Source organism: Anomalospiza imberbis, chromosome 22 (assembly GCF_031753505.1).
Source record: "Anomalospiza imberbis isolate Cuckoo-Finch-1a 21T00152 chromosome 22, ASM3175350v1, whole genome shotgun sequence".
Lineage (NCBI taxonomy): Eukaryota > Metazoa > Chordata > Aves > Passeriformes > Viduidae > Anomalospiza > Anomalospiza imberbis.
In genome coordinates this window covers 5,248,185-5,270,733 of record NC_089702.1, presented here as the reverse complement: position 1 = coordinate 5,270,733, position 22,549 = coordinate 5,248,185, and the positions used below count along the sequence as shown (strand labels likewise).

Below are 22,549 nucleotides of genomic sequence, written 5' to 3'. Positions count from 1 at the left end.
TGATCCTGGAATGATCCCTGATGGATCTGGGAATGATCCTGGGAATGACCCCAGGAACACTCCAGGAATGATCCCGGGAATAATCCTGGGAACAATCCAGGAATAATCCCAGGTACAATCCAGGAATGATCCCGGGAACAACCCAGGAATGATCCCGGGAACAATCCAGGAATAATCCTGGGAACAATCCAGGAATAATCCCAGGAACAACCCAGGAATGATCCCGGGAACAATCCAGGAATGATCCTGGGAACAATCCAGGAATGATCCCAGGAACAATCCAGGAATGATCCTGGGAACAATCCAGGAATGATCCCGGGAACGACCGCTGGAATCCTCGAATCCTCATCCACCACCAATCCCGTTTTTTTTATCTACCTCTTAGCCATAGGTGACTCTAGGTAGGGGCGACTCCCCGGGCGTAGTTTTAGGGAGAAAAGGAAAATTAAATTAAAAAAAAACCTTAAAAATTTTTTTTTAAAAGTTAAAAAAAAAAAAAGTAAAAAAAAAAAAAAAAAAGAAAAAAAAAAGAATTAAAATTTACACTTTTTCCAAAGAAAACGTTCTTTTACAAAAAAATAGGATTAAAAAAATAGGATTAAAAAAAAAAAAAAAAGTAGGATTTATGGGATTGCTTTCCCTCGAGGAAAGTGGTTTTTGAGTCCTTGGAAGCTCCAGACCTCACCAGTCCCAGATTCGGGCTGTGACCGATTTTATTTTTATTTTTGTCTTTATTTTCATTTTTAATACTCGATTTTTCTTTTTCTTTTTCTTTTTTTTTCCCTTGGATTTTTCCTCCTTGCCTCTCACCGCTCCGGCCTCCCCGCAGGGCTGGGGGAATCCAAGTTGATAATTTTTTTTTTTTTTTCTATTTTTCCAATGGCTTGGGTTTTTTTGGTTTTTTTTGGTTTTTTTTTTGGGTGTGATGGCAGCAGGGGGGGAGGGGGGTGGAGCTGAATTTTGGGAGCATCCAAAGGTGCTGCTTTTCCCAGGAAATTTCAGGCTCTTTAGGTAAAAATTGTGATTTCTGGAATGTTGTTTTGCCTCTTTTTCGAGTTGTTTTCACCTTTTTTCCTCCTCTTACCTCTCCTGATGCACGTCCTTCCCTTTTCCCAGGATTTGGGATGGATGCGGGCTCCATTCCTTTTCCGGGGAGGAGGGTTTTCCTTATTTTTTAAATCTTTTTTTTTCGGCCACAAATCGCTTTATTTCCACTGTTTCGCTGTGAAAAATAAAAGAGCAAAAGCAGAGAAAGAAGCAAAAAAAAACAAAAAAAAAAAAATTCCAAGTGTTTGTGTGGATTTGTGGGACTGGGGAGGGACGAAAGGGGAAAATTGGGGAATTAGGGGGAAATGAAAAATAAAGGGGATATTTAAAATTAAAAGGGAGAAAATAGAGGGGAAATAGGAAAATAAATAGGGGAAATGGGGAAATTAAAGGGGAAATGGGGAGGAAGGAATAAAGGGAAGAGAGGAAAAAAATGGGAGGCAGAAAAATAAAGGGAGAAATTGAAAAAAACCAAGAAACTGAGGGGAAAATAAAGAGAAAAAATGGAGGGGAAGGAGAAATAATGGAGGCAATAAAAGGAAAATGGATTAATAAAGGGGAAATTAAGGAATAGAGGGAAAATGGAAGAGAAATAAAGGGAAATAGAGGAAAAAAACTTTGAAAAATGGGAAATAGAGGGGAAAAAATAAGGGGAAAGCAAGAAGAAAAGGGGGAATGGAGGATAAAGAGGAAAAGAAATAAGAACTAGAGGGGAAAAGGAATAAAAAGAGGAAAATGGGGGGGGGGAAAGAGAAATTAAGGGGAAAACGGAGTGCAGATGAAAAAAGTAAATGGGGTAAAGTTAAAGGAGAAATAGAAAATTAAATAAAGGGAAATGGAGGGGGAAAGGGAAATAAAGGGAAAAGAGATAAATAAAATAGGGAAATAGAGTGGGAAATAGAGTGGGAAAAGGAGAAATAAAAGGGAAATAAAGAAAGGGGGAGTAGAGGAGAAACAGAGGAATTAAATGGAAAATGAAGTGGAAAATGAATAAAGTGGGAAGTAAAGGAAAACAGAGAAAGAAAAGAGGAGAAATAAGGGGAAATCCCCAGAGGAATAAAGGCAGAAATACGTTAAAAAATCCAAAAATTAATTAAAAATAAAAAAAAAAAATTCAAAAATAAAGGCGGAAATCAGCGCGCCGGGCACGAGGGCGCCAGCGGCGGAGCTGGGGGCTGGCCCAGAGGGTGGGACGGCGGCGGTCCCGGGACTTCAGGAGGTTTTGAGGGCCGGGAATGCCGCGGGTTCCCGGGATTCCCGGGATTCCCGGGATTCCCGCGGCCGGCGGGAGCGCGGACTATTTCCCGCGGGCGGAGGGATAGGGAGGGCGCGCGGCGCCTCCCGCTACATCCAGCGGTCCCATGGTGTAATGGTTAGCACTCTGGACTTTGAATCCAGCGATCCGAGTTCAAATCTCGGTGGGACCTCGCGTTTCTTTTTGCCCGCCGCCGCCGCCGCCCCGGGGCCGAGGAAGGCAGAGGAAAGGACCGGAGGAGGGTGAGAGGCCGCGGGGGCCGCACCGGGAGCGCCGGGCCCGCACCGGCGCCCGCCGAGCTCCATTTTGTGCGGGGGCGCCCGCGCTTCACGGCGCAGGCGCGGGAGAAAGGCGGCTGATGGAAGCCGGAGGGCACTTCCGTCTTCCGCCGCTGATTGGCTGAGCTGGATGTCACTCTGGCAATCCCATATTTCTATTGGCTGGCCTCGCGCTTCGCCCCGCCTTCCACCGGCGAGGCCCGGAGCCCTCCGGGGAGACTCGCCGTCTCCGTTTTCCATCGCTGATTGGCTGATCCGTCTGTCACTCTCTCAAGCTCTTATTTTTACTGGCTGAGAGCGCTTTTTGCACCGCCCCCTTCTTCCGCAATCCGTATCCCCCGGAGGGGTTTCGCGCTCTCGGCTCCCCACCGCTGATTGGCTCCATCTACTGTCACTCTCAATATCGCGTTTCTATTGGCCGAGACCTTGCTTTGTACCGCCTCCCGCTTCAGCGAGCCCCCAGGAGCGGGTTCGCGCCCTCCGTTCTCCACCGCTGATTGGCTGAGCGGACGCCACTCTGCCAATCCCGCGTTGCTATTGGCTGGGAGCGCGCTGTGGCCCGCCTCCCCCTCAGCAGCCCGGAGGCCTCATGGCGGGTGCGAGCCCTCATGGCGGGTGCGAGCCCTCACGACGCTGCAGGGCCGGCATTGTCCCGAATCCCCTCAGAGGCGGCTTAGCCGGCTCTGACGCACGTTCCCAGCCGTTTAACGTCGATTAACGGGTCAATCCCCTCCGGCCGCGGCCCGGTTATCGCCCCGGATTAGGGGCAGCTCAGGCTCCGCTGGGTGTGATCACCTCAAGGCCATGACAGGAATTTATGATTTTTAATTTTTTTTTTTTACCTAAATAGCCTGAAATTGTCTTGGAGAAGAAGCAGCACCTTTGGGTGCGCCCAAAATTAATTACAGAGCATCTCACGTTCGGCTCCATCCAAAAAAAAAACCCACCAGCTCCATCAAAACATAGGATTCTGCACTCCAAAAAAAAAAATTATAAAAAATAAAAACAGCAGAGCCATCAAAAAATCCTCCGAGAATCAGGATCCAGCCCCACTGTGCAGCCAGGTTTTAAAGGCAAAAAGACAAAGGTGTTGGAAGAGGGAGGATTAAAAGAATAATGTCAGTCACGAGCTGGCTCTTGGGCCCGTGATGTGTGCAGCTCTAGCGAATAAAATCCACCTCGCAGCGGAAATAAAGCCCACAAATTCTACTTTTTGGAGAGTATTTCCTGCAAGAAGCAGAGGCCGTGGCGGTGCTGGCGGGTTTATTGAGCATCTGCGAGAAAGAACAAAAAAAACCACCTCGATTTTGGGGGGCTTTGGGTTGCGGGGAGGGGCTTCTGGCAGCACTGGGCACTCCCTGCTTGAGGAAAATCCACTTTTTTCTGTCTTCTCCTCCCGTTTTTAGGGCGCCGGGAGCGCCTTTGCCCCGCGGCGAGGCTGAGCAGGGATCCAGAGGCAGGAAAGCACCGCTCCAGGTGGGATCCAGCGGGATTTCCTTGGGATTCAACCCGGCTGGGAGGAGAGCGAGAGCGGGACAGCGCCGCGAGGGACTCCGAAATCCAAACTGCTGCTGCCTCTCCTTTGGGCTCGATGGTCTTGGGGTAGTTCTGGGGGAGTTTTTCCTCAAGATTAAATGGGGGGGGGAAAGAAGAAAAAAAAAAAAATCCTGGGAAGGGATTTAAAAAAAAATAAAAAAAATAAAAAGCAAAACGGCTCCGAACAGCAAAACCTACCCCACGGAATTCGGGAGCTGGCTGTGCCTCGGGGTTTTCTCTGTCAAGCAGGGCATTAAATTTATCCCAAAAGAAACCCCTGGGAGCAGCAGGGGCCGCAGCCCTGCGGAGCTGGGGGATGGCTGCAGGTGACTCCACGGTCACACGCCGGTTTTCCAGGCGTTTTCCAGAGTGAGGCGGTGCTGGTGGCATCTCCCTCCTCCCCAGCCCATCCCAGCCGGAATCTTCGGGATAAAGGACAAAGCTGGCATCCCTGCGAGGCTCGGAGCAGCCGCAGCTCGGTGCTTCCCCCATCCCCCGCTGCTGAAAATGCAGAAGTTTTGCCTTTTTTTTTTTAATTTTTTTTTATTATTATTATTATTTTGCTCGTGGGAAACCAAAGCTCAGCTGCGGCGCCCCGGGCGGCAGCGGGGGGGAGGGTGGGGCTTTTGGGGGTTTTTAATTTTTATTTTTCCTTTTATTTATTTTTTTTTAGTGGTTTGTTTTCCCTTCTTTTTCTCCTTTTGTGCTGCGCCAGGGTTCGGTTCTGGGCTGCCCGGGGCCGAGGCCAGACTAGAGGGGAAGCAGGACAGTCCTGGGGTGGGCACGGGGGTCAGCTGATGGTGCAGCCCCCCTTCTCCTTGAAGGGGTTCTTGTCCTCGGGCACGCCCTTGAGCAGCGGGTCCTCGCCCGCCATGGACTCGATGTACTCCTTGATCTCCTTGCCCGTCTTGGAGACCTGCCCGGGGCGAGACGCTGCCAGTGCGGGGGGATCCGCCCGGGGACCCGCCCGGGGACCCGCCCGGGGCCGCGACGGGCGAGCGGGGCACCGGCACCGGGAGGGGCGTCCCTAAACCGACCCTGGGGTGTGCCAGGACCATCCCTGGGGCATCCCAAATAATCCCTGAGGAGTCCCTAAACCGCCCCTAGGGTGTCCCAAATAATCCCTGGGGTGTGCCAGGACCATCCCTGGGGCATCCCAAAACCAAACCAGCCCTGGGGCATCCCAAATAATCCCTGAGGAGTCCCTAAACCGCCCCTAGCGTGTCCCAAATAATCCCTGGGGTGTGCCAGGACCATCCCTGGGGCATCCCAAAACCAAACCAGCCCTGGGGTGTCCCAAACAATCCCTGGGGTGTGCCAGGACCATCCCTGGGGCATCCCAAAACCAAACCATCCCTGGGGCATCCCAAATAATCCCTGAGGAGTCCCTAAACCGCCCCTAGCGTGTGCCAAATAATCCCTGGGGTGTGCCAGGACCATCCCTGGGGCATCCCAAAACCAAACCAGCCCTGGGGTGTCCCAAATAATCCCTGGGGTGTGCCAGGACCATCCCTGGGGCATCCCAAAACCAAACCAGCCCTGGGGCATCCCAAATAATCCCTGAGGAGTCCCAAAACCGAACCCTGGGGTGTGCCAAATAATCCCTGGGGTGTGCCAGGACCATCCCTGGGGCATCCCAAAACCAAACCAGCCTTGGGGTGTTCCAAATAATCCCTGGGGTGTGCCAAGACCATCCCTGGGGCATCCCAAAACCAAACCAGCCCTGGGGCATCCCAAATAATCCCTGAGGAGTCCCTAAACCGCCCCTAGCGTGTCCCAAATAATCCCTGGGGTGTGCCAGGACCATCCCTGGGGCATCCCAAAACCAAACCAGCCCTGGGGCATCCCAAATAATCCCTGAGGAGTCCCAAAACCGAACCCTGGGGTGTGCCAAATAATCCCTGGGGAGTCCCTAAACTGCCCCTGAAGCATCCCAAATAATCCCTGGGGTGTCCCAAAACCATCCCTGGGGCGTCCCAAAGAATCCCTGGCGTGTGCCAGAGCATCCCAGAGCTCTAGGGGCACTGTGGGTGCTTCGGGTGCTCCTGCCTGGCTTTGGGGGCAGCGTGGGTTTTTTAGGGACACTGGGTGCTCCTGCCTGGCTTTGGGGGCACTGTGGGTTTTTTAGGGGCACTGTGGGTGCTCCTGCCTGGCTTTGGGGGCAGCGTGGGTTTTTTAGGGGCACTGTGGGTGCTCCTGCTGGGTTTTGGGGGCACTGTGGGATTTTTAGGGGCACTGTGGGTGCTCCTGCCTGGCTTTGGAGGCACTGTGGGATTTTTAGGGGCACTGTGGGTGCTCCTGCCGGGTTTTGGGGGTGGATTTCAGGGCCTGGGGTCCTTTTCCTTGCCGTCAGGAAGGACAGTCCCCCTCAGGTGGCAGCGCTGCTGTGGGTGCAATGAGGAACTCACCATCTGCCTCTCGTTCTTCACCTCCTTCTTCAGCTGGTCCAGCTCCATCTTCAGCAGCTCCTTCTCGGTCATGTCCTGAGCCATTGTGCCCTGGAACTGAGGGACAGCTGATTTTTGGGATTTACTGCTGTGTGCCAATGGGGTTGTGACCCCCCCAGCGTCCCCGACCACTGCCCAGGAACATCTTCCCAGCTTTTCTAAGGAACTAAACCACATCTCAGCTTTCATTTCCCCCAGCTTTTTACAGCACGGCTCCTCCATCGCCCTGAGCTCCGTTATTTGCACTCCCCTGAACGTTTTTGGGACCGTGGAGGTTTGGGAAAACCCATCTCTTGTTCCCAAAAACCCCCATGGCACGCAGGCATCCCTGGGGTCACCGCCAGCCCCGAAAGCTCCCAAAAACGGGGGGAAAGCAACTGCTGGTGCCCAGATTCCCCCGGAGGCAGCAGAGGCACTCACCTGGGGGGCCGGGGGCCGCCCCTGTGCGCGCTGGGGCCGCTCAGAGCCCCATGGAGGGGAGAGGAGAGGCTGCTCCGGCGGCTCTGCGCCCCCAGGGCCGGCAGCAGATGTCTTTGCTCCTAAGCTGATAATGGACTCAGGAGCCTAAGCCGGTCAGGTGTTGGGAATTAGCCCCAAAGCCCGGCCTAATCGGGCCGGGGAGGGGCCGGGCCACGAGGGTGGGTGGGGTCCGGCCGGGACAGCCGGGGAGCCCCCCCGGCCCTGCCCTGGGCGGCCGGGCCTGTGTCCGGATCCTGCCCGGAGCAGGGAGTGACCCCGGGAGTGACCGCTGGGAGTGACCCCTGGGAGTGACCCCGGGAGTGACCCCGGGAGTGGCCCCAGGACTGACCCCTGGGAGTGACCCCGGGAGTGACCCCGCGAGGGACCGATGGGAGTGACCCCGGGTGTGACCCTGGGAGTGACCCCAGGACTGACCCCTGGGAGTGACCCCGGGAGTGACCCCAGGAATGACCACTGGGACTGACCCCGGGAGTGACCCCGGGAGTGACCCCCGGGAGTGACCCTGGGAGTGACCGATGGGAGTGACCCCGGGAGTGACCCCCGGGAGTGACCCTGGGAGTGACCGATGGGAGTGACCCCGGGAGTGACCCCCGGGAGTGACCCCAGGAGTGACCCCTGGGAGTGACCGCCAGGAATGACCCCTGGGAATGACTCCAGGACTGACCCCCAGGACTGTCTGCTGGGACTGACCCCGGGACTGACCCCCGGGGATCACGGCTGCTTCCCCCGGTTCGGGAGGGGTCCTAGGCCCAGGGGCGGTCCGGGGGCAGCTCGGTGCCGGTGCCGGGGCTGCGAGGAGCGGGACCGCAGGAAATCCATCATTTCCCTCGGGATGGGCTCAGGAAGGGCCCGGCCCCAGGGCTGGGGACAGAGCCGGAGAGGCCCCAAGGAAGCACCTGGGGGTGGAGGAGGAGCCGAGGAGAGGCCGGAGGGACTTTCCAAGCACCGGGGAAGTGGGAATTTCCTGCGGGGATGTGAAACGTCCCTAGCGAAGGACGCGCTGTCGCCAGCGAGGCGGGCCGGGCACCTCGGGGGTCACCGTGCACGTCCCGCTGTGCCCTGCGCGCTGCCAGCGCCGGGAGAGGCTGCACGGGGCTGTTCCGGGAGGGGCGCCTGGCACCGGGAGCATCCAAGAACACTCCCTTCCCTTTGCCTTCACCGGGCGGGCGAGGCGCGCAGCCAAAGGCAGCGAGAGTTCCGTGGATTCCTGGATGTGTCCGAGCCTGGCTCGGCCCCAGCCCCGGGAGGGCGGCGCTGGCTCGGGGGTGGTGGGCACAGGTGCCAGAGATGGGGGTCAGGATGTTGTTGGGCTCGGGATCCTTCTGGGGTCGGGATCCTTTCGGGGTCGGGATCCTTTCGGGGTCACTCCCCGACCTGCAGCCCCGGTTCCCCGTGACTCACATCCTTCCCCGCTGCCATCCCCGCCACGGCCCGGGGCTGCTGTCCCCACAGCCGTCCCCACGGCCGGGACCCCGTGGCTTCCTCCCCGCCGGCCCCCCACTTGTCCCAGGCAGGGCGGGGTGTCCCTGGTGGGGGACGGGGACACCGCGGCGCCCGCGGGCCCTGCGTCAGCACCGGCAGCGGCTTCAAAACGCGGCAGCGGGGAGGAAGTGGGAGCGGAGCCCGGCGCGATGTCGGAGCTGGAGCGGCTGCGGCAGAGCGACATCCCCGCGGGCCGGCAGCGGCTGCGGGAGCAGCACGGCAACCTGCTGCGGGTGGCCGAGTACTGCCACAGCAACTACCTGCAGGTCAGCGCCGGGCCGGGCCGGGCTGGGCTGGGCTGGGGGCGATGCCAGCCCCGCGGGGTGGCTGCTGGAGTTGTGTCCCGGGAGCCCGAGCATCCCCGCCGGCTCCCGGCCCGGCCGCCCCTGCCGCTCTGTGCTGCGTTTTGCCCGTGCCTCGGGTTCTCCTCTGCTCCCCAGCAGCTCTCGCGGCGGTTTGGGGTGGAGGGAGGGTTCTCCAGGGGGTCGGTGCCGCTGGAGAAGCCTTGGGAGAGGGCTGGGGCCAGCAGCGTGTCACAGGGGCTGGGAGGTGGCACCTGGCAGGGCCTGCACACGCAGGGCGAGTGTGAAGCTCTGCTGGTGCATCCCTTCTCCTCCTCCTCCTCCCTGCCTGGCCCACGGAGGGCCGGGGGCAGGAGCTTAGGAGATGAAGGCAGAAGGAAAATGCCCGCTCTGGCCCTCCCTGCGGGACAGGGGTCCCCGTGTCCCCACCAGGGCCGTGGCCGTGGCCCCTGCCGGCCCCGAGGCGGCTCCGAAGGGCCCGGAGCCAGCGGGGCAGAACCGAAGGGAAATGAGCTGAGCTGTTCCGAGAGCTGAGAGCCCCAGCTCGGCTGAGAGCCCAGCTCGGCTGCTGCCACCACCAGCTGTCCCACACGTGGCTCCTCTGGCTGTCCCCTGGGGTGGCCGGACGCTGAGCCGGGCACTCCGTGACCTCCGGACCTGCCGGGGCATCATTCCCGGCAGGAATCCCGGGGAATCCCTGGATCCTCTCACCCGCCCGCCGGCGCGGTGGAGCCGGGGGAAGTCTGAAGCATTTGGAAAGCAGAAGGAAACACCTCCGGTGGCGGTGCCAGGCAGGGGGGGGCTCGTCCCACGGCCGGCTGTCCCCTGCAGGCCGGCGACAAGAGGAAGGCGCTGGAGGAGACGATGGCTCTGAGCACGCAGTCCCTGGCCAGTGTCACCTACCAGGTCAGCAGCCTGGCCACCGCCTTCCTGCGCCTGCTGGACCTGCAGGCGGCCCAGCTGCGCCAGGTGGAGGCTGACATCACCTGCGTGGCACAGGTGGGACCGTCCCGGGGGGTGGCCTTGGGCTTTGGGCGGCTCCGAGGGGCTGGAGACCCTCCCTGTGCAGTGGCAATGCAGAACCAGCTCCGGGGTGGGCAGGAATTGGTCTCGGGGGTGTTTTCCCGTCACACCTGCAAATCCCAAACTGCCCCCGAATCTCCGAGCGGCAGCTCAGAGCGTTGGCCTGGCTGCCACATTGTCCCCGTGCCGGCGCCTGGCCTTGTCCTCACGGAGCTTGGGGACACTGCTGCAGTGTCCCGTGGCCACCCGGCCTCTTCCTGGCACCTGGGAGCCACCCGGAGCCTGTCCAGCCACGGGAGGGGACAGGACCCGGAGGCCTCGGGGGGTGGCTGAGCCCCTCACGTCCCCCTCCCAGCGCCATGTCCCCCACTCCCTGCTTTGGGACGCCGCTGCTGCGGTGACATCGGGGCTGTGATGGGGCACGGCAGGAGCTGCCCCGTAGCAATCCTGATCCCCCATCCCCTCCCTCCCGGGCAGGGACGCGGGGCTGGCAGGGACGGTGGCACCCGGGGGAGGGGGGAGAGCCTGGGATGGGACTTTGGGGACAGTGTCACTTCGGCAGAGCGTGGACATGCACAAGGAGAAGGTGGCGCGCCGCGAGATCGGCACGCTGACCGTCACCAAGAGGTTCCTGAGCTACCAGAAGATCGTGGCCCCCCAAAACCCCCCCGTGCTGGAGCCCTATTACAGGAAACCCCTCAACTTCAGCGTGCTGGACGACATCGGCCACGGGGTCAAGGTCAGCACCAGGGGTCCCACGGGGGGCTTGGGTGGCGTTTCCCAGTCCCCAGTGTCGCCAGTGTCCCCAGCGCTGCCCTGAGGGGTGCACGGGTGGCTCAGAGCCCTCCTCCATGGAGCGCTGGGGTCTGTCCGTGCTCACTCAGCTCTGGGGGCGTGGCACCCCACGGAGCCTTTCCCAGCTCTGGAAAACCCCACAGGATGGGTTTGGAAGCCTCAGAGCCCCATGGACCCTTACCCAGCTCTGAAAGGTTGCCCACAAAAGGGTTTTGGAGGCCTCACAGCCCCACAGATCCTTCCCCACTGCAGAAAACCCCCACAGGAGGGCTCTGAAGCCTTGCAGCTCCTCTGATCCTTTCCCACTCCAGAAGGCACCCACAGGATGGGTTTTTGGAGCCCCATGGATCCTCCCCCACTGCAGAAATCCCCCATGGGAGGGTTCGGAGGCCTCTCAGCCCCACAGAACCTCCCCCACTCCGGAAAACCTCCACGGGAGGGGTTCAGAGGCCTCCCAGCCCCAGCAGGGCTGGGGAAGCGGTGCCGCGGTGCCCGCGGTTCCCACGGTGCCGCTGCCTCGTGGCCGCCCCCGCAGCCCCGGAGGCTCCTTCCGCTCGCTCCCCCGAGCCTCGGGGGCTGCTTCCCTTGCGGGGGGAATGTCACAGCCCTGGGGTGCCCAGAGGTCACGGGGCAGGGATGTCACCTGCACGTGTCCCCGTGTCCGTGTGTCCCTGTATCCCCATGTCCCCGTGTCCCCGTGCCGCAGGACACCAGCACGCAGCTGTCCCGCACCGGCACCCTGGCTCGGAAAAGCACCAAATCCTCCTCGGCACAGGCTGCGGGAACGCTGGGGTGAGACAGGCCAGGCCGTGGCGAGTGGCCCTGCTGTGTCACCGAGGGGTGGTGGCACGTGGTGCGGGCTCTGTCGGGGTCCCATCCCATCCCACTGATCCCACTGATCCCATTGATCCCATCCCATCCCATTGATCCCATTGATCCCATTGATCCCAACCCATCCTGTCCCATCCCATCCAGTCCCACTGATCCCATCCCAACCCATTGATCCCGTTGATCCCATCCTATTGATCCCATTGATCCCATTAATCCCATCCAATCCCATTGATCCCATCCTATCGATCCCATTGATCCCATCCTATCGATCCCATTGATCCCATTGATCCCATCCCACCCCATCGATCCTATCGATCCCATCCCATCCCCTTGATCCTGTCCCATCCCATTGATCCCACTGATCCCATCGATCCCATTCCGTCCCATTGATCCCATCAATCCCATCCCATCCCACGGATCCCATCCCATCAATCCCGTCCCATCCCATCCCATTGATCCCATCCCATCAATCCCATCCCATTGATCCCATTGATCCCATTGATCCCATTGATCCCATTGATCCCATTGATCCCATTCCATTGGTCCCATCGATCCCATGCCATCCCATCAATGCCATCCCATCCCATTGATCCCTTCCCATCCCATGGATCCCATCCCATGGATCCCATCCCATGGATCCCATCCCATTGATCCCATCCCATCCCATTGATCCCATCGATCCCATCCCGTCCCCGCAGGAGGAGCAGCCGTGTCCCCGAGCCCGTGCAGCCGCCCGTGGTTCCCGTGGGGAAGCTCCCGAGCAGCTCCTGCAGCTCCTCCCCGCTGCCCCCCGGGTACCGGGGCAGCTCCTGGGGCTCGGCGTTTGGGGGCAAATACGGGGATTTGGGGGATCCGCTGCGCCGGCAGGGCTCGTGTCCCGAGCAAGGGGGTCCCTTAGGGAGAGGGGGGAGGGTGGGGAACCAATGGTGGGGAATGGTGGGGAATGGTGGGAAATGGTGGGAAATGATGGGGAATGGTGGGAAATGGTGGGGAATTGTGGGGAATGGTGGGAAATGGTGGGAAATAAATGATGGGAAATGGTGGGAAATGATGGGAAATGGTGGGAAATGGTGGGGAATAAATGATGGGAAATGGTGGGAAATGATGGGAAATGGTGGGAAATGGTGAGGAATGGTGGGGAATAAATGATGGGAAATGGTGGGAAATGATGGGAAATGGTGGGAAATGGTGGGGAATAAATGATGGGAAATGGTGGGAAATGATGGGAAATGGTGGGAAATGGTGGGAAATGGTGGGAAATGGTGGGGAATGGTGGGGAATTGTGGGAAATGATGGGAAATAAATGGTGGGAAATAAATGGTGGGAAGTGATGGGAAATGGTGGGAAATGGTGGGGAATGGGGCACGGGGTGGGAGGAAATGGGGCACGCGGCGAGGAAGGGTTTGCACGGCTGCAGAGTCTCGTGCCACACGGTGCCACCTTGTCCTGGCACGGGACAGTGCCTGCGCTCAGGGTGGGGACAGAGCCAGCCCCCGCTGTGACACTGCTGCTCCTCGCCCACAGCTCCAGCGGGGCCCCGGCAGCTCCTGGGGACGGGATTCCTGCCCCGCCACCTCTGCCAGGGCCACCGCTGCTGGCGCCGTCCCCTCCGGCGCCACCCCCGCCTGCCACTGCCATCCCACCTCCGCCACCCCTCCCTGGGGACCTGCCTGTGTCCCCACCGCACCTCCCGCCCCCAGGTGAGTGCTCAGTGCTCCGGGGGGGTGACAGGGACACGGGGGGCAGCGGGTGACCCGTCCCCGTCCATTCTGGGGGGTGGCGAGCCCCTTCATCCCTCACCCCTTCCGGGGCTTCCGCAGCCCCCGATGACCTCGAGCCGCTGCCACCACCCTCAGCTGTGCCTGACTTTGGGGACCTGGACCTGCCACCGCCACCAGCTGCAGAGGACCCACCGTGGGCCCCGGAGAGCTACCTGGAGAAAGGTACAGAGGGTCCTAAACCCCTTGGAGAAAGGTGCAGAATATCCCAAAACCCCTGGAGAAACGTACAGAGGGTCCTAAACCCCTTGGAGAAAGGTGCAGAATATCCCAAAACCCCTGGAGGAATGTACAGAGGGTCCTAAACTCCCTGGAGAGAGGCACAGGGGGTCCCAAACCCCCTGGAGAAGGGTATAGGGGGTCCCAAACTCCCTGGAGAGAGGCACAGGGGGTCCCAAACCCCCTGGAGAAGGGTATAGGGGGTCCCAAACTCCCTGGAGAGAGGCACGAGGGTCCCAAACCTCCTGGGGAGAGGCACAGGGCTCCCAAACCCCCTCACAGCGGGTCCCAAACCCCCTGGGGAGAGGCACAGGGCTCCCAAACCCCCTCACAGCGGGTCCCAAAGCCCCTGGATCCCCCGGGCCAGCCCCTGCCCGGCACGGCGGGCGGTGCGGTGGCCGCTGGCGGCGGCTCCACGTGCCGCGTGTCGCCGTCCCGCAGCGGTGGCCCTGTTCCCGTACGCGCGGCAGAAGGACACGGAGCTGTCGCTGGAGCCGGGCGCGCTGCTGTTCGTCACCCGGCGCCTCCCGGACGGCTGGTGCGAGGGCGTGCGGGGCCAGCGGCGCGGGCTCTTCCCCGGAGCCTACGTGCAGCCCCTGTGAGCCCCGCGCCCGCCCCGCCTCGCCTTTCCTTGGGATTTCGGCTTTGGCAATGCCCGGGGATGGCAGCCGGGCCGGGTGGCGCTGCTGGCACAGCTTCCAGAACGTTCCCTCTCCTGCCCCGGGCCTCCTTGGGAGGGTTTGGAGCTGGGACAGGGAGCTGGGAACGCGGCGGGGAGGGGGCTGATCCTGGGGGGCAGCCCTGGATGCCAGCCCTGGATGCCAGCTCTGGATCCCAGCTCTGGATCCCAGCTCTGGATCCCGGCCCTGGATCCCGGCCCTGGATCCCAGCCCTGGATCCCAGCTCTGGATCCCGGCCCTGGATCCTGGCCCTGGATCCCAGCCCTGGATCCCAGCCCTGGATCCCGGCCCAGAACGGGACCCTGGGCACGGAGCAGAGCCTGCTGTCCCCGTGGGCTCCAGGGATGCCCCAGCCCTGCTCATCCCCTGCTCATCCCGACCCCACTCTGCCGCTCCAGGGATGCTCCAGCCCCAAAACCCACCCCAGGGCGTCCCCTGCTCCCCCTGGCCCCACCCTGCCAAGGAGCAGAACCCACACTCGGGTGCAGCTCGGAGCTGCTCCCCAGCCAGGCTCGTGCCCTGCGCTCTGCTTCCTGCAATACAGGAGCGCTGTCTTTACGACACGGATTTTGTATCTTTAATTCCATGGCTTTGAGTTCCACACAGTCGAACAGGAGGAGGAGGGACGAGGGAGAGGGGGTGGGACGGAGGAGGAACAACTCAGGGCTGCTTTGGTTATTTCCTGCTGGGGTTTGGGGTTCCGAGGGCTTTTTGGGGGGGGGTCAGGGCCGCCCTTAAGGCTGTGGATAAACCCAGGATAAACCCAGGATAAATCCAGGAGGAGCCAACCCCAGAGAGCAGCGGGTCCTGGAGGTGGCCCCTGCAGAGTGCAATTAGAAGGGGTAATTAATACTGCGCTGGGGAGGGGGACACGGACGGCGGGGGGGGTTTGGCCTCTGGGGACCCGGTGCCAGAAGTGTCCCCCGGGGGGATTGTGGCACCTCGCAGGTGCCCAGGTCAGGGGGAATTGACCCTCCCTGGGGATGGAGGGGCCCCGCACGATCCAGGAAGCGGCTCGGGGCAGGGAGGGGACGCGGGGACACCGCGGGGACACCGCGGGAGAGGAGCGGGGCTGGGCCCTGCTCCCACGGGCGATGCGGCTGCTGTGCCCGGCGGGATGGGGCTGGAGAGGCTCTGCCCCCTTCCCAAAGCTCTCCTGGTGCTCCCGGCACAGTTTATCCTGAGAATGAAATGAAATGAACCCCCAGGGACAGCGAACCCCAGAGCAAGGCTTGGGGTGGGGTGTGGGGGGCCAGGGAGCAGGGATTTCCCCGCCGGAATTCCCGGTGGGATCAGGAGCCCAGGGCCAGGCGGGCCAGGGGGAGGATGGCAGGAGCAGGGACGTACCCAGCCCACGAGGAGCCGGCTGCTGGATTTTTAGGAATTCTCTTTCGAGCTCAAAAGGGAAAGGAAGCAACAACTGCACCAAAAATCCCCGTCAGGACGGCAAAGGGCGCAGGGGCCGGCCGCGGCCGTGGCTCCGTGGCCGGGCAGGGCCAGGGGCCCGCAGAAAGTGCTTCATTGGCCAGGAACGGATCTGGGCGAGGCAGGAGAACAGCCCGGGAGCGGGGCAGAGCCAGCGGAGCCCAGGGGGGCCGCGTCCCTCAGCATTTCCTGCGGAGCAGCTCCTGCAGGTACCGCGCCACCTCCACCGCCGACTCCCACGGCACCACGGCGGCCTGGAAAGCCCCGGGCTGCTTCTCCTGGCTCTCCTGGATCAGCCTGTGCATGGGGTAGCCCTTCCTGGGGAAAGCCACGTCCGCCGCCGTCAGAGTCCCGGCGGGGCAGAAGTCGTTGGCGCCGTCCCCCACGTAGAAGACGCGCTGGAACTCCACGTCCTCGCGCGCCCGCTCCGCCAGGTACTCGCCGAGGATCTTCCTCTTGCACATGTTGGCCGGGCACTCGAGGCACTTGTGGCTGTGGTAGGGCCCCAGCGTGAGGACGCCGCGGCGGTCGAAGCTGGCCGGGTTGCTGAAGATCTTGCGGAAGAGCGAGCGCACGCCGGCCGCCCGCAGCTTGGCCTCGATGCCGAAGGTGTTGGCGTCGGAGATGAGCACCAGCTCGAAGAGCTCGTGGTGCTTGGAGAGGAACTGGAAGAGCTCGGCCATGCCGGGGGACAGCGGGATGTTCTCGTAGACGGCCCTGAGGTCGGCGGGGCGCACGCCCTGCTCGCCCAGGAAGGCCAGCACGCGCTGCATGTGCTCGTTGTAGGAGCCGCCGCGCGGGCTCTGCCGCAGCGCCTCGGGCAGCGCCCGGCCCCGCACCACCGAGTCGTCGCTGTTCTCGTCCACGATGGTCTCGTCGAAGTCGAACACCAGCAGGAACCGGGGCGGCCGCGCGCCAGCCATGCCCACACCCTGCGGGGGACGGACGGACAGACAGACCCCGCTGTCACTGGGGTGTGGGATGGACAGACCCACTGTCATTGGGGTGTGGGACAGACAGACCCCGCTGTCATTGGGGTGTGGGACAGACAGACCCCGCTGTCACTGGGGTGTGGGACAGACAGACCCCGCTGTCACTGGGGTGTGGGACGGACAGACCCCGCTGTCACTGGGGTGTGGGACAGACAGACCCCCGCTGTCATTGGAGTGTGGGACAGACAGACCCCGCTGTCACTGGGGTGTGGGACAGACAGACCCCACTGTCACTGAGGCAGGCCCTGCTGTCACTGGGGTGTGGGACAGACAGACCCCGCTGTCATTGGGGTGTGGGACAGACAGACCTGCTGTCATTGGGACAGACCCCGCTGTCGCTGGGGTGTGGTGGCACCAGCCGTTCCCAGTCCCTGCCAGGGAGGACAAACCCCGCTGGCACCGGGACCTGGTGGCCACCACCAGGCCACCGGGCCGGCCCCACCCGGGGCTGCCTGAGCCCGGGCTGATGAGCCCAGCCGGGCCGGGAGGGGTTAATCCCCGCTGCCAGGCCCGGCCTAAACCCTCATCCTGCCCGTAAAGGGATCGCCCTGCCGGGCTAATCCGGGCCGGAGGTCACTGTGCCGCCCCGGGAGCGGGGACAGCGGGGGACAGCAGGGACAGCGGGGACAGTAGGGGACAGCGGGGGACAGCGGGGGACAGGGGGGACAGCGGGGGACAGCGGGGACAGCGGGGGACACTGGGGACAGCAGGGGACAGCGGGGGACAGCGGGGACAGCGGGGGACAGTGGGGGACAGCAGGGGACAGCGGGGGACAGCGGGGACAGTGCGGGACAGTGGGGGACAGTGGGGACAGCGGGGGACACTGGGGACAGCAGGGACAGCGGGGGAAAGTGGGGACAGCGGGGGACAGCGGGGGACAGCGGGGACAGCGGGGGACACTGGGGACAGCAGGGGACAGCGGGGGACAGCGGGGGACAGCGGGGGACAGTGGGGGACAGCGGGGACAGCGGGGACAGCAGGGACAGTGGGGGACAGTGGCAGACAGCGGGGGACAGCGGGGACAGCGGGGACAGTGCGGGACAGTGGGGACAGCGGGGACAGCGGGGGACAGTGGGGGACAGCGGGGGACAGCGGGGACAGCGCGTCCCTGGGATCAGGGAATTTCTGGCCTTGGGAAAGAGCTCCGGGATCAGCGAGGCCGACCTTGGACCCGGCACACCTGGGCTGGGACAGGGTGGGGACAGCCCAGCCTGCTCCTCCTGTGCCCACTCTGGGACAGCAGGGGGACAGCCCAGGGGGGTCAGGTGGGATTTTTAGGGACGAGTTCCTCCCCCGGGCGGTGGAACAAGCACGGGCACGGCTCCCCAGGGAATGGCCCCATTCCCATGGCCCCAGGGATGCCCAGGGTGGGATTTTGGGGCGTCCTGCAGGGCCGGGAGCTGGGCTGGGCGATCCTGGGGGATCCCTCCCAGCTCAGGACATCCCATGAACCCAAAATCGGCCCGGCCTGGCACCCCCTGCTCCCCTCAGCCCTTCCCGGCCGCTCCAGGGTGGAATTCTGCACTGCGGGGAGCCGAGGTCCCCTGGGGGCTGGCAGGGACAGTGGCACTGACCTTAAACAGGCATGGCAGCCCCACGCCCTGGCAGCACCTCCTCATGCTGGCACCATCCCCGGGGCGAGGGCTGCAAGGCACAGAAAAGAGGGAATTCCGTGAATCCCGGGGCTTTTCCCTGGATATTCCCGAGTTCGGAAGCTTCTGTTCCACGGTGGGGGAACTGAAGGAGAGCAGAGCCCGTGTAAAGCCTCTGATCCCTCCTGATTCCCCGTGAGGGCAGCGAGGGAACAGCAAGAAAATTAAGAACCAAAAAAAAAAACCGGGAAGAGCAAAAAAGCAAAAAACCCCGGGAAGAGGAAAAAAAAAAAAAAAAAAAAAAAAAAAAAAAAAACCAAAAAATGGGAGCAGCAGCAACAACAAAAAACGGGAACAACAACAACAACAACAACAACAAAAAACTGGAACAGAAAAAATTAAAAAATGGGAATAGGAAAAAACCTGGGAACAGGAAAAAAAATGGGAATAGCAAAAAACCTGGGAACAGGAAAAAAAATGGGAATAGCAAAAAACCTGGGAACTGAAAAAAAAATGGGAATAGCAAAAAAAAAACAACCCGGGAGCAGTGGTCCTGCTCCAAACCCCCTCGATTTTCTTCCAGCGTAATTAATTTGGGGTTTTCCTTTGGAAGGAGAGATTCCCCTGGGATGAGACCAAAGCGGGATTCTGCCGACCCCTGGTGGTCCACGGCGAGGGGAAACCTCCCCAAAAATCACGGAGCCCGCTGGAAATTCGGGAATTCCCGCTGGGAATTGGAGGCGGGGCTGCGAGGATCCCGGGGATTTGGCAGCAGAGCAGGAGGGTTCTGCGGCTGAAGGTGATTTGTGGGGGATTTGGCTGGATCGGAGCCCGGCTCCCGACTATTTTGGGCACGAACACGACCCATGACTCGGCTGGAATAAAAACCCGCGGCTGCGGCGGCACCTGGCGCAGGGAAACGGAGCCGGGGCTGGAACCTGGGCTGGAAATGTTGGAAAAATCCCTTTTTTGTGAGGCCTGGAACCGCACGCTGGGTGTTTCTCTGCTAAAAAAAGCCCATCAGAACTTGAGGGTTTATTTACGGACAGAATCCGGAGCCAAACAATGGCACAGCCAGGCTGGGAGCGGCTTCCAAAGTGGGAGAGATGGAAAAAATTAGGGATTGAACAGGAAAGAGGAACTGGAATTTTGGTCACTGCTAGCAGCGAGGAAATAATTTGGGATGAAACCTCAGGGAGAGAGCCCTGGGGTGGCTGGGGGACACTGGGGACACCGGACCAGGAGCTGTGGGGGCAGCGTGGGCACCGGGAGTGAAACTGCCCCCAAAAAATTCCTCTGGGCCCGAGGGTTTGGGGTTTGTGGGGTGGGAAAGGTCCCAGGGGCAGAGCTCGGGGTTTTGGGGCGGGTGAGGTCACACAGAGCCCCTGGGCACCCTCCCACGGAGCCGCCTCTCCCGGACATTTGTGCTGGACATCAAAACCCGGCCCGAGCTGGGCCAGATCCCCCGGGGCCCCTTTGGGCTCATCCCCAGCTCCGGGACCAGCCCGGCTTTCAGCACCGTTCCCGCAGCAATTCCCACCTCCCGGCTCTCCCGCTGCTCCAAACCCCTGGAAAACTCAACCCGAGCCTCCCTGTCCCGGTGTCCGTCCCCCCCGGGCAGGGCAGAGCCCAGCGGGACGGTTCCCATGGGATTTCTGGGGAATCCAGGGAATCCAGGGAGCAGCGGGACAATCCCGGCCCCGTCTCCCCGCAGGAGCTCGGAGCATCCCCAGGATGCGGCTGCAGGAGCTGCTCACCCCAAACCCGCCCCCAAAACGGCCCCAAACTCATCCCAAAACTGTCCCAAACCCGCCCCAAAAACGGCCCCAAACCCGTCCCAAAAACGGCCCCAAACCCACGATGAATGGGATCAAAATAGGCCCCAAAACCAGAGCCAGCGTTATTTGGGGATTAAGTCCCAGGCGGGTTATTTCAGGATTGAATTCCTCTGAGGGCTGTGGGGCTTCTGGCATCCCACAAAACCCCAAATCCTTGGGATGTGAAAAAGGAAATCCCACCCCAATAAACCAGAGCTCAGCCAGCCCGGGGTCTGCAATTCCCAGCTCCACCCCTGATCCCGCTTCCACGGGAGGGGAAAAAACACTTTAGGAAATCTGCCGGACCTAAATGAATCCACGGACACAGCCAGCCGGCCCCCGAGGGGCAGCGGGAGGGGAAATCCCGGCCGGAGAGGATCCCGAATTTTGGTCTGGGATGGGGCAGAGGGAAAGGAAACCCCGGAGGGAGAGTATCCCAAATTTTGGTCTGGGATGGGGCAGAGGGAAAGAAAATCCCGGCGGGAGTGGATCCCGAATTTTGGTCTGGAATGGGGCAGAGGGAATGGAAATCCCGGCGGGAGCGGATCCCAGATTTTGGTGCAGGATGGGGCAGAGGGTAAAGAAACCCCAGCGGGAGCGGATCCCGAATTTTGGTCTGGGATGGGGCAGAGGGAAAGAAAATCCCGGCGGGAGCGGATCCCGAATTTTGGGCCGGGCTGGAGCAGCCGGGAGCGCCTTTCCGCAAATAAAAGGGGCTCCCTCGGGAAGAGAAGCAGCCGCATTTCCCCCCAAAAAAGCGCAGCCGGAGGGACGGAAAACAAACGGGATCGTTGCTCAGGAACAAAGGTTTCAACTCCCCGAGTTTGGGCTGAGGTCGGAAAACGCCCGGGAAATGCTGGGAATCCTTTCCCGGCGCCGTTCATGGCCCGGATTTCGGGGTTTGGGGGATCTCTGTCCCCAGCGCCGAGGGAGGAAGGGCCGGAGCCGCCCGCGCCCTCCTGGTCCCCGCGGCTTCCCCGAAATCGGCCCCGCCGCGCTCGGTCCCGCCCCGGCACCGGAGAGGAGCGGCCGCGGGGAGCCGGGACCGGGATCCGCTCCCGGAGCCGGGAAGTGCCGCGCCTGGAAGTGCCGGGATACCGGGAGGATTCCCGGGGCAGCGGCGCCCTGGCCCCGGCGCTCTCTGAGCGTGCCCGGTTTGGAGGTTTTTAACCCCAAAGCCGATTTTGGTGCGTTAAATTTTCGGGATTTTAACGACCCCAAACCCAGCTTCTGCCCTCGAGCGAACTCCAGCTCCGGGGCAGAATTCCCGGGAAACCGAGCGGGGAGAACCCTTCTGCCCCAAAAGCCGCGAGGGGAGAACCGGGACCGGGACACGATCCCGCCGCCGCTGGAATGGAACCCGACCTGCGGCGAACCCCGGCTCCCGAAAGAGGAGAAAATGCGGGAATTAACGGGAATCCCCGGAAAGGAGCGCTCGGAGCGGGTCCCGCCAGCCCCGGGGTCCCCTCGTCCCTTCCCGGGCTCCGCTTTCCCCGTGAATTCCCGGGCACGGGCACGGGCAGAGCCTTCCAGGTCACCTCGGGTGACGGGGCTGCTCCGGCTTTTCCCGGTGTTTGTTTTTCCTGCCGGGAATCCGCGGCGTTACCGCAGCCCCGGGTTCGGCCCCGGAACGCGGCGGTTCGGGGGATCCAGCCCCGGATCGCGGATCCCGGATCCCGCCGCGGCCGTGGCCTCTCGCCCGGTGCCACCGGGCCGGCAGCGGCTGCGGCTGCGGCTCCGGTACCGGCACAGCCCCTCCCCGAGCTCCGCGGCTCCCCCCGGTACCGGCGGGGCTGAATCGCGGCCGCTCCGTGCCCGGGTGGCACCTCCCGGTACCGGCAGCAGCCGCAGAGGTACCGGCAGGGTCCAACCGTGTGGGGACCGCCCCGGTACCGGCACTATCCGCCCCAGTCCCGGCAGGGTCCAACCAAATCAGGACCCCCCTGTACCGGCAGAAGCCGCCCCGGTACCGGCAGGGTCCAATCGTATCGGCACCCCCGGTACCGGCACCATCCGATCCCGGCAGGGTCCAGCTGGGGAGAAACCCACCGGTACCGGCAGCAGCCGTGGCGGATCCGGCATCTCCCGGTACCGCCGCGGTGCCGCCTCTCGCCTCCTTACCGGGTCGGAACCTGCCGGGAGCGCCCGGTCCGCCCCGGTGCCGGAGTGCGCGGGGGCGGCGCGGGGGCAGCCCGGGCTCGAGGCCGCTCCGGGGCCGGTTCGGGGCCGGTGCCGCCGCTGCCGCGAGCGCGGCCCCTTTAAAGCGACGCCACCGGGGCCGCGCGGAGCCGCCGCAGTGCGCCGACGTCATCGCCCGCGCGGCCAATGGCGGCGCAGCTTCCCCGCCGCTGGGGGGCGGGGCCAGTCCAGGCCGCGCCCCCTTTCCGAGGGGCGGGGGGAGCGCTCCGCGCGGGTCCCGCCGCCGCCCCCGCCCCGCTGCCAAAAGTTGCCAAATCGGGAAAAACCAACAAAAACCCGGGTTCCGCCCGCCCCCCGGTAACCGCTCCGGTGCTGTGTAACCGGAGCCGCTTGGGGGAGCGTTCTGCCCCCGAAGCCAAGCGCGGCGCCGA

The 22,549-nt window shown here is 62.0% G+C and overlaps 3 protein-coding genes and 1 non-coding gene across 5 annotated transcripts; 2 read left to right on the top strand and 2 right to left on the bottom strand.

Annotated features, from left to right (window-relative positions):
• The first annotated feature begins 2,402 nt into the window (after positions 1 to 2,402).
• Positions 2,403 to 2,474, top strand: TRNAQ-UUG (transfer RNA glutamine (anticodon UUG)). Its single transcript has one exon. It is a non-coding gene; the product is annotated as a tRNA-Gln (tRNA).
• Positions 2,475 to 4,493: 2,019 nt separating this feature from the next.
• Positions 4,494 to 6,711, bottom strand: GNGT2 (G protein subunit gamma transducin 2). The gene is made up of 2 exons (XM_068212025.1): positions 6,525 to 6,711; positions 4,494 to 5,032 (listed from the first exon to the last, which is right to left on the bottom strand). The coding sequence occupies exons 1-2, from the start codon at positions 6,606 to 6,608 to the stop codon at positions 4,907 to 4,909; spliced, it is 210 nt and encodes a 69-aa protein (XP_068068126.1). The 5' UTR covers positions 6,609 to 6,711; the 3' UTR covers positions 4,494 to 4,906.
• Positions 6,712 to 8,629: 1,918 nt separating this feature from the next.
• On the top strand, positions 8,630 to 13,244 carry ABI3 (ABI family member 3). Of its 2 annotated transcripts, none has more exons than XM_068211943.1 (6): positions 8,630 to 8,791; positions 9,659 to 9,733; positions 10,413 to 10,589; positions 11,352 to 11,437; positions 12,175 to 12,270; positions 13,001 to 13,244. In XM_068211943.1, the coding sequence occupies exons 1-6, from the start codon at positions 8,675 to 8,677 to the stop codon at positions 13,227 to 13,229; spliced, it is 780 nt and encodes a 259-aa protein (XP_068068044.1). In that variant the 5' UTR covers positions 8,630 to 8,674; the 3' UTR covers positions 13,230 to 13,244. The 2 variants fall into 2 exon arrangements, with proteins under 2 accessions (XP_068068044.1, XP_068068043.1); XM_068211942.1 differs by having other exon boundaries at positions 8,637 to 8,791; positions 9,659 to 9,826.
• A 2,158-nt stretch (positions 13,245 to 15,402) lies between these two features.
• On the bottom strand, positions 15,403 to 22,225 carry PHOSPHO1 (phosphoethanolamine/phosphocholine phosphatase 1). The gene is made up of 3 exons (XM_068211985.1): positions 22,101 to 22,225; positions 18,145 to 18,214; positions 15,403 to 16,510 (listed from the first exon to the last, which is right to left on the bottom strand). Exons 2-3 carry the CDS (start codon positions 18,187 to 18,189, stop codon positions 15,758 to 15,760), a joined length of 798 nt encoding a protein of 265 aa, XP_068068086.1. The 5' UTR covers positions 18,190 to 18,214; positions 22,101 to 22,225; the 3' UTR covers positions 15,403 to 15,757.
• Between the last annotated feature and the right edge of the window lie 324 nt (positions 22,226 to 22,549).

Bases quoted from the DNA above. Each gene is read 5' to 3' on its own strand.
- GNGT2 (XM_068212025.1), bottom strand. From the start codon at position 6,608: ATGGCTCAGGACATGACCGAGAAGGAGCTGCTGAAGATGGAGCTGGAC. The intron at 5,033-6,524 runs GTGAGTTCCTCA...CGCCCCGGGCAG, and splicing joins TGAAGAACGAGAGGCAGATG to GTCTCCAAGACGGGCAAGGA.
- ABI3 (XM_068211942.1), top strand. From the start codon at position 8,675: ATGTCGGAGCTGGAGCGGCTGCGGCAGAGCGACATCCCCGCGGGCCGG. The intron at 8,792-9,658 runs GTCAGCGCCGGG...TGTCCCCTGCAG, and splicing joins GCCACAGCAACTACCTGCAG to GCCGGCGACAAGAGGAAGGC. The intron at 10,590-11,351 runs GTCAGCACCAGG...CCCGTGCCGCAG, and splicing joins ACATCGGCCACGGGGTCAAG to GACACCAGCACGCAGCTGTC.
- PHOSPHO1 (XM_068211985.1), bottom strand. From the start codon at position 18,189: ATGAGGAGGTGCTGCCAGGGCGTGGGGCTGCCATGCCTGTTTAAG. The intron at 16,511-18,144 runs GTCAGTGCCACT...CGTCCCCCGCAG, and splicing joins GGCTGCCATGCCTGTTTAAG to GGTGTGGGCATGGCTGGCGC.